The sequence below is a fragment of the Megalobrama amblycephala genome, linkage group LG21 (genome assembly GCF_018812025.1).
Source record: "Megalobrama amblycephala isolate DHTTF-2021 linkage group LG21, ASM1881202v1, whole genome shotgun sequence".
Taxonomy (NCBI): domain Eukaryota; kingdom Metazoa; phylum Chordata; class Actinopteri; order Cypriniformes; family Xenocyprididae; genus Megalobrama; species Megalobrama amblycephala.
Window position 1 is genome coordinate 7,126,239 of NC_063064.1, and position 13,050 is coordinate 7,139,288.

Here is a 13,050-nt window from a genome sequence, read left to right on the forward strand (position 1 = left end):
TCATCCAAGATTTTCGTGTCCTTCTCTCTTCTGTCGAAAAGAAATTAAGATTTTTGATGAAAACTTTCCAGGATTTTTCTCCATATAGTGGACTTCAATGGCCTCCAGACGGTTGAAGGTCAAAATTACAGTTTCATTGCAGCTTCAAAGAGTTCTACACGATCCCAGACGAGAAATAAGGGTCTTATCTAGAGAAACCATCGCTCATTTTCTAAAAATAAAAAAAATGTTTTATACATTTTAACCATAAATGCTCATCTTGAGCTAGCTTTGCTCTTTTCTATTAGAATTCTGGCAGTGTGGACACTGCTAAGTGTGTTACTGCCCTCCACAGGTCAAAGTTTGAACTAAATTGTCATATACAATATGCTAGTGCAAGTATATAACAATTAGTTCAAACTTTGACCTGTTTGATCTGAGCACCTGAGAAAAACCTTTGTTTGTTTTACTGGTCTGATGAAAAAAAAGCATTTCAGTAAGGACTATAAGAAAAGTGCTAAACAAGAAAGGACTTCATGTCCAGACTCCTTGCCGAATGCCAGTCTTAAAGGATTAGTTCATTTTGAAATGAAAATTAGCCCAAGTTTTACTCACCCTCAAGCCAACCTAGGTGTATCAAATTAAATCAAAATTGTATTTATACAGCACAATAGGTACAACAGTAGTTGGCCTTTGTGCGGTACAAGAGGATAAATATCTTTAAAAAAAAAAAAAATTAAAAAAAAAGGCAGCAGTGCAAAATATTTTAAAAAAAATAAATAAAAATAAAATAAAAATCAGTGTTAAAAATCAAATACAGCTGTTGGCCTGAGAGAGAAAATACATTTTCAACTTAGATTTAAATTCAGACTCTGTGGATACTAGTCTTAAAGATAGAGGAAGACTATTCCACAATTTTGGACCAATAATAGAGATATTTTGGAGCTGATCCATTTAGGATGTTTATTAATATTTCTGTGATTGTTCATCAGAAAGAAGAAAGTCATATACATCTAGGATGGCTTGAGGGTGAGTAAAGCTTATTGAACTAATCCTTTAACTAAGAAGAACGGGTCAAGAACTTGTTATGGGGGTGCTTTGATGCTGCAGAAACTGGAAATCTTGACCATGTGACCGGCATCATGAATACTTTGTACACTGAAGTTTGATGGCCATTATACCAAATTACCTTTATAGGCTTGGTTTAGTGATCTGATCTGAATGTTCTTAAGTGGCCTGTACAGTCTCCAGATTTAAATCCCATCTTTGGTAAGATTTGAAGAAGCAGTGGCAGCACGGGAACCAACAAATATCAGTTAGCTGGAAGCTTTTGCACAAAGCACATAGGCTGACAGTGGAGAGGTGTCAAGCTTGTAAGTACTTGTAGTACAGGCAACATGTATTGGAGGAAATAAAAAGTGAAGAATTCAAAATACTTCTGGGAGTGGAGTCATTTTGTACATGGATGTTTTAATTTCTTTTTTGTTTTTGTTTTTTTTCTTTTGAACTGACAAATTTATACTCAGAAATATTCATAATGTAATAATGAACTTTAAATGACTTTACTGATGCCTTGTTGATATGTTTTTATAACATTTTGTTCACAATACCAGAATATCTTCAAAATCGGGGGGTTGAATAATTTTTACTACAACTGTATTTGCCATTTTTGCTTTATAGGGTTTTGGTGCAGAGAATCCCAGTTTTGCAAACATTTTTTTTTACCATTAAATCAAGTAATTATGCTTCTTTATACCTTCACAAGCTGGCTTTGATGTAAGAAGTTATTTAAAATATGAAATGTAAAATTCATGATTAATAACCTTGACATTGAATGAATATAATAGAATAAGGTTAGGAATATTACAGTACCACATCACAACAAATTTAGTTTTCTCATAAAGTTCCACTTTTTAAAATAATGTTTATATATTTTTTAATCTTTTAGTAAGTGGTAGATATTTTAGTGTAATAGGCGTTGTTGAAAAAGTATCTTTAATACAATTTGTAAAGTGAATCACTATTTTGAAGTAAATATTCAAAGGTCTTAAACTAAACCTTTTGTCTTGTCATATTAAGGAAATTTAAAAATATGGTATTCTAGTTAAATGTTTAACTGCAGCAAGTTATTTAGGGAAAGAGAGAAAAAAATACACAATACAATCAGTATAAGTATTTTTTTCAAGTGAGTAGTTTTGATATTTAGCGAATAAAATAAATGTGAACAAGGTTGTTGGCTAAAATCACTCTTGTTGCTTTAAGGAACCTGTAAAAAAAAAATACTGAAAAAAACAAATTATAAAAACTGAAATGAATATAAATGCGTGTAAAAAAAAAAATGTCCTAAAATATATATATTTTTTTAAAACTTGTTTTTTCAGTGAGGGTTGAGTAAAAGCATACGCAACTCATGTCTTCAAATGATCAATTCATTGCAGATGTTGATAAGATCAGTGCATCATTTTATTTGATTTATACACCGTTCAAACTGTAAAATATGCCTTAAAAATCTAAATTGATCATTGCAGCATCAACTATGTGGTTAACATATTGTAAAGAACAAATGTTTACTACACATATTTCCTAAACTGCAATAGACAAACCGAATGCTCACTTGATATGTGTCCCCTCTAAAGCCTCAATTTTACATTTGTGACTAGAACTGATAAATAAATTGGTAAAAGTGATCCTAATATTCCTCACCTTCCTCTTCTCCTTCTCCCTCGACTGAATCTACTCCCACCTCCTCATAATCTTTCTCCAGAGCTGCCATGTCTTCTCTAGCCTCAGAGAACTCGCCCTCCTCCATACCTTCACCTACGTACCAGTGCACAAAGGCACGCTTAGCGTACATCAGATCGAACTTATGATCAAGCCTGGCCCAAGCCTCAGCGATAGCAGTGGTGTTGCTCAGCATGCACACGGCTCGCTGCACCTTCGCCAAATCACCACCAGGTACAACAGTAGGAGGCTGGTAGTTGATGCCAACCTTGAAACCAGTGGGACACCAGTCCACAAACTGGATGCTGCGCTTGGTCTTGATGGTGGCAATAGCAGCATTGACGTCTTTAGGCACAACATCACCACGGTACAACAGGCAACAGGCCATGTACTTCCCGTGACGTGGGTCACATTTGACCATCTGATTCGATGGTTCAAAGCATGCATTAGTGATCTCAGCCACTGAGAGCTGCTCATGGTAAGCTTTCTCAGCAGAGATCACAGGAGCATAAGTTGCCAAAGGGAAATGGATACGTGGATACGGCACCAAGTTGGTCTGAAACTCTGTAAGATCAACATTCAGGGCGCCGTCGAATCTGAGAGAGGCAGTAATGGAGGACACAATCTGGCTGATTAACCTATTGAGGTTGGTGTAGGTGGGACGCTCGATATCAAGGTTTCTACGGCAGATGTCATAGATGGCCTCGTTGTCGACCATGAAAGCACAATCTGAGTGCTCTAGGGTGGTGTGGGTGGTAAGAATGGAGTTGTAGGGCTCCACCACAGCAGTAGAGACCTGTGGAGCTGGATAGATGGAGAACTCGAGCTTGGATTTCTTTCCGTAATCAACAGAAAGACGCTCCATCAGCAAAGAGGTGAAACCAGAACCAGTTCCTCCTCCAAAGCTGTGAAACACCAAGAAGCCCTGAAGTCCAGTGCACTGATCAGCCTACGAAGAGGGGAGGAATGGAAAGAAATATATTAAGTTCAAATAAAATCCGAACGCTGAATGAGAACAGGCTGAGTGTGATTACAAAGATGCCTTACCAGTTTGCGAATCCTGTCAAGAACAAGATCAATGATCTCTTTGCCAATAGTGTAATGGCCACGAGCATAGTTGTTCGCTGCGTCTTCCTTTCCAGTGATCAGCTGCTCGGGGTGGAAAAGCTGACGGTAAGTTCCAGTGCGGACCTCATCTGAACCGCAAAAAAAGCAGTATGGAGAGAACGAAAGATGTGAGGAACTCATGGACTGACCATAAAGGCCAGTTCACACTGCACTGACAGACGCCAACCAACGGCAAGAGACACTATGTCGGGTTTTGTTGGATCAGTGTTACCCCTGTCTGCGTCTGTTGGCGTTGGTCAACCCTTGTTTTCTGTTTAATTGTCATTTGTTGGATTGCAGAATGTCTGAGAAGTGACATACTGTAATCTGGTGACTGTCAGTATCGTTCGCCGTCTGTCGCTGCAGTGAGAATTGGCCTTAAGAGGCTGGTAATCAGGCAAATACTAACCTATCACAGTGGGCTCCAGATCTACAAACACTGCTCTGGGTACATGCTTGCCAGCTCCTGTCTCGCTGAAGAAAGTGTTGAAGGAGTCGTCCCCTCCACCGATTGTCTTATCACTGGGCATCTGTCCATCCGGCTGAATCCCATGCTCGAGACAGTAAAGTTCCCAGCAGGCATTGCCAATCTGGACGCCAGCTTGACCCACATGAATGGAAATACACTCGCGCTTTTGTAGAAAAGAAAAGCAACAATTTTAATGTTATATGATAGCCTTCAAAGCTGATATATAATATTTTGCAACTGTGAATTAGGTGTTGTAACATTTCTGACACAAACTGCAGTTCAGTGCTTTAGATATAAAACTGAGCTCAAGAATGATATGGCTAGAGGTGAGACATCATGTGGAAATACTGGGCTGAGCAACCATGCATGCCACCTTCCTCCTCCTCTCTTATTCAAAACCCCAAGCTCCATCCGGGTGTTCCCTGTTTCTTGCCAAGCAACATGGGTTTACAAACCATCATACCAAAGTGCATTACTGTTTCAATGTACAGTATATGCATATAAGACAAACAAAGGCGAGCTGTGTTTTCTTTCTGGAGTTTGTTAAAGCATACAAAGGAGGCTACAACATATGTTTCCTGAGCTTAGCTGGCCAGATTAATGCATTTTAATGAGATTATGGCTGTCTGCATATGCTAAAAGATTAGCGTGCACTCTATGCCCTCGTCATTAGATTTCACAACAATAACCATTGCTATAGGCCAAAATTTTCAGCATAGTCCAAAACAGAATCAAAAGTCCAACATAAATTACTTGATTGCACGTCCTAATGTACCCCTCCGTTTTAAAACGCACTGTCAAATGACGGAGGTTTGTGCACTGTTGTACTGTAGTCTATTGTATTATTGTTTTAATACTGTATTGCCACATTTCTATGCCCATCTTCTCCTCGATGAAAATATTAACACTGATGTGAACATGTTAACGTTTGACCCGCGTAAAATAAATGCTGAATATTCAGCAGGAATAGATGCCGTTTAACCTGCCTCGCATCATTATCTCCGGTTTGAGGAAAATCTGCTACTACACATGCATATTAAAAATAACAATTATTATCATATTCAGAAAAAATAATGAACGAGATTTAGTTAAGGCTCTGGCTAATATTAGCTTTCTTTATCTCACAATTCGTGCTGAAAATGTTGTATTATTAAAATAGCATACAGTCTCAAAGATAAAGGTTCTTTATTGGAATGTAGATGGTTCCATGAAGAACCTTTAACATCAATGGAACCTTTCTATTCCACAAAAGGTTACAGTGGTTCTGAATATTATTAATCTGCCCCTTTTACCTTTATTTTTAAGAGTGTAGCCTATTAAGTAATAATACATTAGTCAGCTACTCACCATTTTCCTATATGCCTATTTAGGAATGATCTGGAAAGGAGATAATGTTCTACTACAGCGTTACTGTTCTCGACGGCGAAGAGTCGATGTAGTAACTGCGGGAAATCCTCGAGTCGCACCGCTTTTATAGAGCCACCCAACGTCAGGATCTGACCTACTTCAGGCTATGTGAATGTATAGCATTGCACCAGAACGCCTCTGTTTCATTCAAGTTTTTATTTATTTATTTATTTATTTATTTATTTTTATAACGTGTCATTGATGTCTGAATAATCTCTGGGATAATTTTGTTATGTTATTAACTAGATTTTCTAAAATGTCCACTAGATTTTCTGAATCAAAATATCGATATAGTCAGTTTAACTTCTCTTTCAAAAGCAGAAAGATTTAAAAAATCTATAAATGGTACTTTTTGAACCGTCTGGTTTGTTTATTTTTTATTTATTAGTCTGCGGTGACATCAGTCTGCAGCATTATGACGCCATCACTGCAGCAGAATCTCTCATTCGGGCGGTGGCTCGGCTGGCTTTGTTTTAAAATCATGTGAGCTGACTATTTAGGCAGCTTGGAACGGTTTATTATACCCTAGCCTAGAAAATACTGTAAAGGCAGCTTTTTAGGTTTTGAAACACATTCTGTCTGTCTGGATCACAGTGATATGGTGCGAGCGCATCAAATCTAAAATACATCTATTCATAAATAATCCGTTAATATAAATTATACCCAGTAGTTTTGCATGCTATTGATTATCGTGTTCAGTCAGGTCATTGAAATTTAAATGAATGAACCACGAATGGCAAAATGTTAAATGATTTGTAGGCTGCAGGTTGCATGTCGGTTTAATAAAATTGATCTAGATTATAGTTAGTTCTGTGAATTTGGGCAGATTTATTGCAACCATGGATAACCCTTTCCCACAAAGAGATCCAACTTCTAATAAATGATGTTAAGAGTGGTGCGATGGCAGTATTTTGTCTGGAATGTTATTGTCACACAAAGCCTTAGATCATGAGCCACTCCCTCCTGCAGCCCGTTCTCTCATAGCGACCTCCATCTTCTCTGCAGTCCGTGAGATCAGCACACATCAGCGCCTACAGCACCTGCGAAAAACGGCAAAATGGTGAGTTTACACTTTAATTTCTCAGTTAAATTCTGCCTTAATATGTTCATCTATTTTGTTGTTTTGCACTGCACAGATCTTGAAGTCTATTGTTGCACTGTCATTGTTAGAAGATGAGTAGGAGAATGAAGACGAACACTGTATTATTCATATGGCAACATTTCTGATCTGTGAGACGGAAAAGGGATCATATATTCTGTACTGTAAATTATACATCAACTTGTGTGAGATTTTGCCATTATTATTGCTTTTAAAGAGATGTCACAATGCACACATTGATTCAGTTCACTGTGCTTAAATGTCTTCTTTATGTTATTTGCAAACATTAATTAGCAAATTTTGGGATTGTAATGCTCTTTACATTTCATGCCATTGGTGCTGGGCTTAGCTGGAGAATTACGCTTCTCAAAATGGTGTTGACGTTATATTTTTTATAAAGCAGGCTATTGTAATGTGTTTCATAATGCAACTTAAGAAAATAAACATTTAACATGGCATGTAATAAAATATCGTACAAAAATGACATTTTACAAAGCTTCATTGTGTCAGTACTGGAAATGATCCTTATTTTCAGAATAAATGACAAAATTCACGACAATGTTAATTTTCTTTTCTACAAAAGCGCGAGTGTATTTCCATTCATGTGGGTCAAGCTGGCGTCCAGATTGGCAATGCCTGCTGGGAACTTTACTGTCTCGAGCATGGGATTCAGCCGGATGGACAGATGCCCAGTGATAAGACAATCGGTGGAGGGGACGACTCCTTCAACACTTTCTTCAGCGAGACAGGAGCTGGCAAGCATGTACCCAGAGCAGTGTTTGTAGATCTGGAGCCCACTGTGATAGGTTAGTATTTGCCTGATTACCAGCCTCTTAAGGCCAATTCTCACTGCAGCGACAGACGGCGAACGATACTGACAGTCACCAGATTACAGTATGTCACTTCTCAGACCCCGACAGGGGTAACACTGATCCAACAAAACCCGACAAAGTGTCTCTTGCCGTTGGTTGGCGTCTGTCAGTGCAGTGTGAACTGGCCTTTATGGTCAGTCCATGAGTTCCTCACATCTTTCGTTCTCTCCATACTGCTTTTTTTGCGGTTCAGATGAGGTCCGCACTGGAACTTACCGTCAGCTTTTCCACCCCGAGCAGCTGATCACTGGAAAGGAGGACGCAGCGAACAACTACGCTCGTGGCCATTACACTATTGGCAAAGAGATCATTGATCTTGTTCTTGACAGGATTCGCAAACTGGTAAGGCATCTTTGTAATCGCACTCAGCCTGTTCTCATTCAGCGTTCGGTTTTTTATTTTAACTTAATGCATTTCTTTCCATTCCTCCTTCTTCGTAGGCTGATCAGTGCACTGGACTTCAGGGCTTCTTGGTGTTTCACAGCTTTGGAGGAGGAACTGGTTCTGGTTTCACCTCTTTGCTGATGGAGCGTCTTTCTGTTGATTACGGAAAGAAATCCAAGCTCGAGTTCTCCATCTATCCAGCTCCACAGGTCTCTACTGCTGTGGTGGAGCCCTACAACTCCATTCTTACCACCCATACCACCCTAGAGCACTCAGATTGTGCTTTCATGGTTGACAATGAGGCCATCTATGACATCTGCCGTAGAAACCTTGATATCGAGCGTCCTACCTACACCAACCTCAATAGGCTGATAGGTCAGATTGTGTCCTCCATTACTGCCTCTCTCAGATTCGATGGCGCCCTGAATGTTGATCTTACAGAGTTTCAGACCAACTTGGTGCCGTATCCACGTATCCATTTCCCTTTGGCAACTTATGCTCCTGTGATCTCTGCTGAGAAAGCTTATCATGAGCAGCTCTCAGTGGCTGAGATCACTAATGCATGCTTTGAACCATCGAATCAGATGGTCAAATGTGACCCACGTCACGGGAAGTACATGGCCTGTTGCCTGTTGTACCGTGGTGACGTTGTGCCTAAAGATGTCAATGCTGCTATTGCCACCATCAAGACCAAGCGCAGCATCCAGTTTGTGGACTGGTGTCCCACTGGTTTCAAGGTTGGCATCAACTACCAGCCTCCAACTGTTGTACCTGGTGGCGATTTGGCGAAGGTGCAGCGAGCCGTGTGCATGCTGAGCAACACCACTGCTATCGCCGAGGCTTGGGCCAGGCTTGATCATAAGTTTGATCTGATGTACGCTAAGCGTGCCTTTGTGCACTGGTACGTAGGTGAAGGTATGGAGGAGGGCGAGTTCTCTGAGGCTAGAGAAGACATGGCAGCTCTGGAGAAAGATTATGAGGAGGTGGGAGTAGATTCAGTCGAGGGAGAAGGAGAAGAGGAAGGTGAGGAATATTAGATTTCCTTAATTTCATGCCTTCCTTAGAATGAAAATGAGCAGGTAGCCTCTAGACTGAACAATTTCACAAGCTTAAGAACTTTATTGCCAGGTGACATAATGGTATTGGTGTTAGTTCCAATCTATGTAACTCCCTGATAAACATTATAACAAAAGCTAATTGTGGATATTCTGTTCAGTGTGCATTCTGGTGTTAAGAACCCAATAAAGACCTTAAAATGATCATGTTACATTTCTGTTTACTTTCATATGCTCTTGATCACTTACTTAAAGGGGACCTATTATGCTAAAATCACTTTTATAAGGCATTTGAACACTGATGTGTGTCTGCAGCCTATTTATGGTAAAAATTAGTGTTGTAGTCAATACCACCTAATTCAACACCACGTTGAGACCAAGACCAGTCCAGCACTCCTCAAATTCATTTAAAAGATCTGCATTTACTGAGAAATGTCTTATTTTTAATCATTAATTACAATTAGAATAAGATATTATATAGAGCTGTTACCAATCAAATGAAATCACTAAACAAAATTCATCTTTGAGGAGCAGAGGTGGCACAGAAGCTATATCTGAATTCGTAAAATTAAAATGCAGAAATAATGTTAAGAATAATGTTTTACAAATAAATAAATTTTATTTATTGAATCCTTGTATAAAAGCAATATCATGTTTGCAATTGTGCTCAGATTTGTGAAAACGGCTCTCTTGCTCTTGTGACATTGCATTATTATATCATCTGTTATAATATAAAAATCAGTGCTTTTTTTGCAACAATATCTTGAAATTTTTGGGCATTTGTACTGATTTTGGTGACATTTCTGACACAATCCCTCATTAATTTCTGACCTGGCACAACAGTATAAATACATCAAATCCGAAACAAGTTATTGATTGCATTTGAAGCAGGAAGTTTTACATCCAGTCACATTAATGCTGTTAATAAATAAATCAGACAATGCACTGGAAATGTAGTGATATCCTCACAGTTGTGGTCTTGACCGGTCTTAAAACAAAATCCTGAGTCCTCATGACTTAGACATGACCGAGTATAAATGTGGTCGAGACCAAGACACGACCAGTACCTTCAAAAAATGGTCTTAAGCCAGATCCCAAGACCAAGACTGGTTTCAAGTACTACATCACTAGTAAAAAACGTCATCGTAAGGAGAAGCCTCGCCCAGAGCTGGTGACAATCTGCCCTATTAGCATAGACACAGCCCTGAGTGAGAAGCACAGAGTCCACCATTTCTGTATCCTCTCTGTAGCAGCTGGAGTTTTACAGTGTCTGCACCAAAGAGGCATTACAACTACAAGTATTGTGTTTTGGGATGTATCAATGCTCCATAGACTCTCTCCATCTGACTGCATCACAAACGAGGGTCTTTTCACAGAAGGTTGATTCTGAAACATACTGTATAAGGCTGAACACCACTACTGACATTTCTGACATTTTCAGTGCGTGAGATTGCCCTGTTTTGTTGTTGTCGGTATGCCGGAGCATGAGCTCTCGAAGCTCTGCCCTCTTCCTGAAGGGGGACTGGGAACAGCAGCTCATTTGCATTTAAAAAAGGGGCAATTTTAACATAAAAAATGATCTGAAACTTCTACAAAATTATGTAATTAATAAAATTAAGGCCACATTAACAATACATTGATCTTTAGTTCTGTGTTTTAAGGGGTCATTAGAAATCACTTTTCCTTTATCTTTGAAAGCAAAACATGATGATACACTATATGTAGATATACTGTAACTTTCAGAATGTCCTTGTGTGTCTTAAATATCTCAAAACGGTTCATTCTGAAATCTCTGACTTTGTGAATTTGTGTTTCTTTGCATCCAAACTAACACCACATCATCAATTATTAGCTAGTAGACAAATGTGAGGTCCTCAAAAGAATGCACCACAGCACAGCTGCATAGTAAGTACTCTTCGGCACTCTTTTAAAGCTTAAAATGACGAATGTGGACATACACTACAGGCCTTTACATACACACAATCAAGCAAAGACAAGAAGACCTATGCATTGAATGTGCCATTTGAGATAGGGCTATCTATTTAGCAACATGATCCGCCCATTTATGGTGAAGCAATACAACAGGACAGATTATTATTCCTTAAAAAAAACACACACAAGAAAAATTATATTCTAATTGAATTTAACTAACGAGAACAGTATAATTTGAGAAAATATCTAAAACCTTTTGTGAATCGCAAATGTTTCGCTTTCCAAATCAAATAATTCAAAGTAGGTTTTATTATAATTTTAAAAGCATAATTTGCTCCAAAAATAACTGTTTGAAGTCTTCTAATATATTATTTAACTAATTTTAGTGCTAATGAAATGAAAATGCTTTTTATTTTATACCACTCAAGGTATTAAAATGACTCAAGCACTAGGAGAACACTTTTTTTTTCTTCACTTTTTTGTAGCAAATTAATAAAGTTACTGTCACATGGTACTGTTGTAAAAGCACATTACAGACAAATTTGACATTCTGTAAAATGTGAAATTTAACACAATATAAGAATATTATAGACATCATTCTTTACATAATCCACATATATTTTAAAAGTTTTTATTGCTGACTTAAATATTTTGAAGCATTAAAATTAAATGTGTCAGGGGGTGACACTGCATTAAATTTAGAGACATTAAAAAAGAGATAAAAAGAGATATTTAGATAGAGATATTTAGGCAAGGTGTCACCCTAATTGTCTCAGAATAAGGATAATTATATATATATATAAAATATGTGATATGATATGCTTGACTGAATGTAAAGTCTACTGTATTTCAGATGAGGCCTTTATTGACTGAGCAAAGGAAAAAATGGAAGCTATGTATGAATTATTAATGTAGGCATACAGTGAGCATATCCGCTGTTTATGTAGTACAGTATGCAAAATAATCATTTATATTTCTACATTTTCTGCAGAATGATTCAGCACATTTGCTGAAATGCAAAGGAATACAAGTAACTCACTTTCACAAGGTGATTTACGTAGCTCAATGTTTTGGTTGTCAGAACATGTTGAATAACATGTGAAATGTATCCTTTATGTCAAATTCTCAAATGTAATCAATAAATTAATTTAGAATTAAAAAAAGTAAAACAGTTTTTCACAGTGCTCTCAAAAGTGCCTCCTTCGATTCGTGCCACTAAAAAATTAGAAAATTAAAAAGTGAAATTATTTATATATGATACTAAAGCTGCCAGTAGCTAGCGGCAAGCCATGTTCAAGAAAGAAGCAAGTCATTGTATTTATATCAGACACGGTTGAGGCAAAGATGAGCAGCAGCTATAGTTTTATTAAACTTAAACTCAACCACAAAATACTCAGGAAAAGCATGAACAGAACAACCAGTGAAACGTGTGAGAATGGCCCATGAACTGAACAAACACAGGCTTTAAATACAAAGGCAAACTAATCAATGAAATCAGGTGCAAATCATAATCAAATCAATAAGAAACCATGGCAATGAACTCAAACACAGGAAACAGACACAAACCCACCCAAAACAACCACAAGAACATTGTTACAATTTATAAATAGGTCACTGAATTATTCAGAAAGGTCGGAGTCTGCAATCCGAAGTGAAAGCTCCAGAAAATTATGATTTGAAATTTCGACCAGTTAGGTTGGTTAGGAAATGTTATGCTTGGTTGTAAAAAAATAATAATTTTGAGATTGCAGTAAGCTTTTTTTGTTTTTTTATCTAGCCACGGGCATGAATATTATGGCAAGTCATGGAATCAGCGGATGTTTAAGAAGTAAACTTGTATCCCAGCGCACGACATTTTCTATGCATAAATGAAATGTATTCGTCTATTTGCATTTGACTTTCACTGAAAAACACCTCTTTCAGTTCTGTTAGCATTATAACTGAAATAACTGCATAAAGCTGTTCATTTTCAGTGCCTCAGAGAAGTGCCCAGGTTGTGTCTGGGAGGGAGTGACCGTGTGGAGA

General features: G+C 37.9%; 2 protein-coding genes across 2 annotated transcripts; one reads left to right on the forward strand and one right to left on the reverse strand.

Annotated features, from left to right (window-relative positions):
• Positions 1 to 2,424: 2,424 nt before the first annotated feature.
• LOC125256468 (tubulin alpha-1B chain) lies at positions 2,425 to 5,778 on the reverse strand. The gene is made up of 4 exons (XM_048172504.1): positions 5,624 to 5,778; positions 4,217 to 4,439; positions 3,748 to 3,896; positions 2,425 to 3,649 (listed from the first exon to the last, which is right to left on the reverse strand). The coding sequence occupies exons 1-4, from the start codon at positions 5,624 to 5,626 to the stop codon at positions 2,669 to 2,671; spliced, it is 1,356 nt and encodes a 451-aa protein (XP_048028461.1). The 5' UTR covers positions 5,627 to 5,778; the 3' UTR covers positions 2,425 to 2,668.
• An 818-nt stretch (positions 5,779 to 6,596) lies between these two features.
• LOC125256467 (tubulin alpha-1A chain-like) lies at positions 6,597 to 9,297 on the forward strand. The gene is made up of 4 exons (XM_048172502.1): positions 6,597 to 6,743; positions 7,366 to 7,588; positions 7,848 to 7,996; positions 8,095 to 9,297. The coding sequence occupies exons 1-4, from the start codon at positions 6,741 to 6,743 to the stop codon at positions 9,073 to 9,075; spliced, it is 1,356 nt and encodes a 451-aa protein (XP_048028459.1). The 5' UTR covers positions 6,597 to 6,740; the 3' UTR covers positions 9,076 to 9,297.
• The last annotated feature ends 3,753 nt before the right edge of the window (positions 9,298 to 13,050 follow it).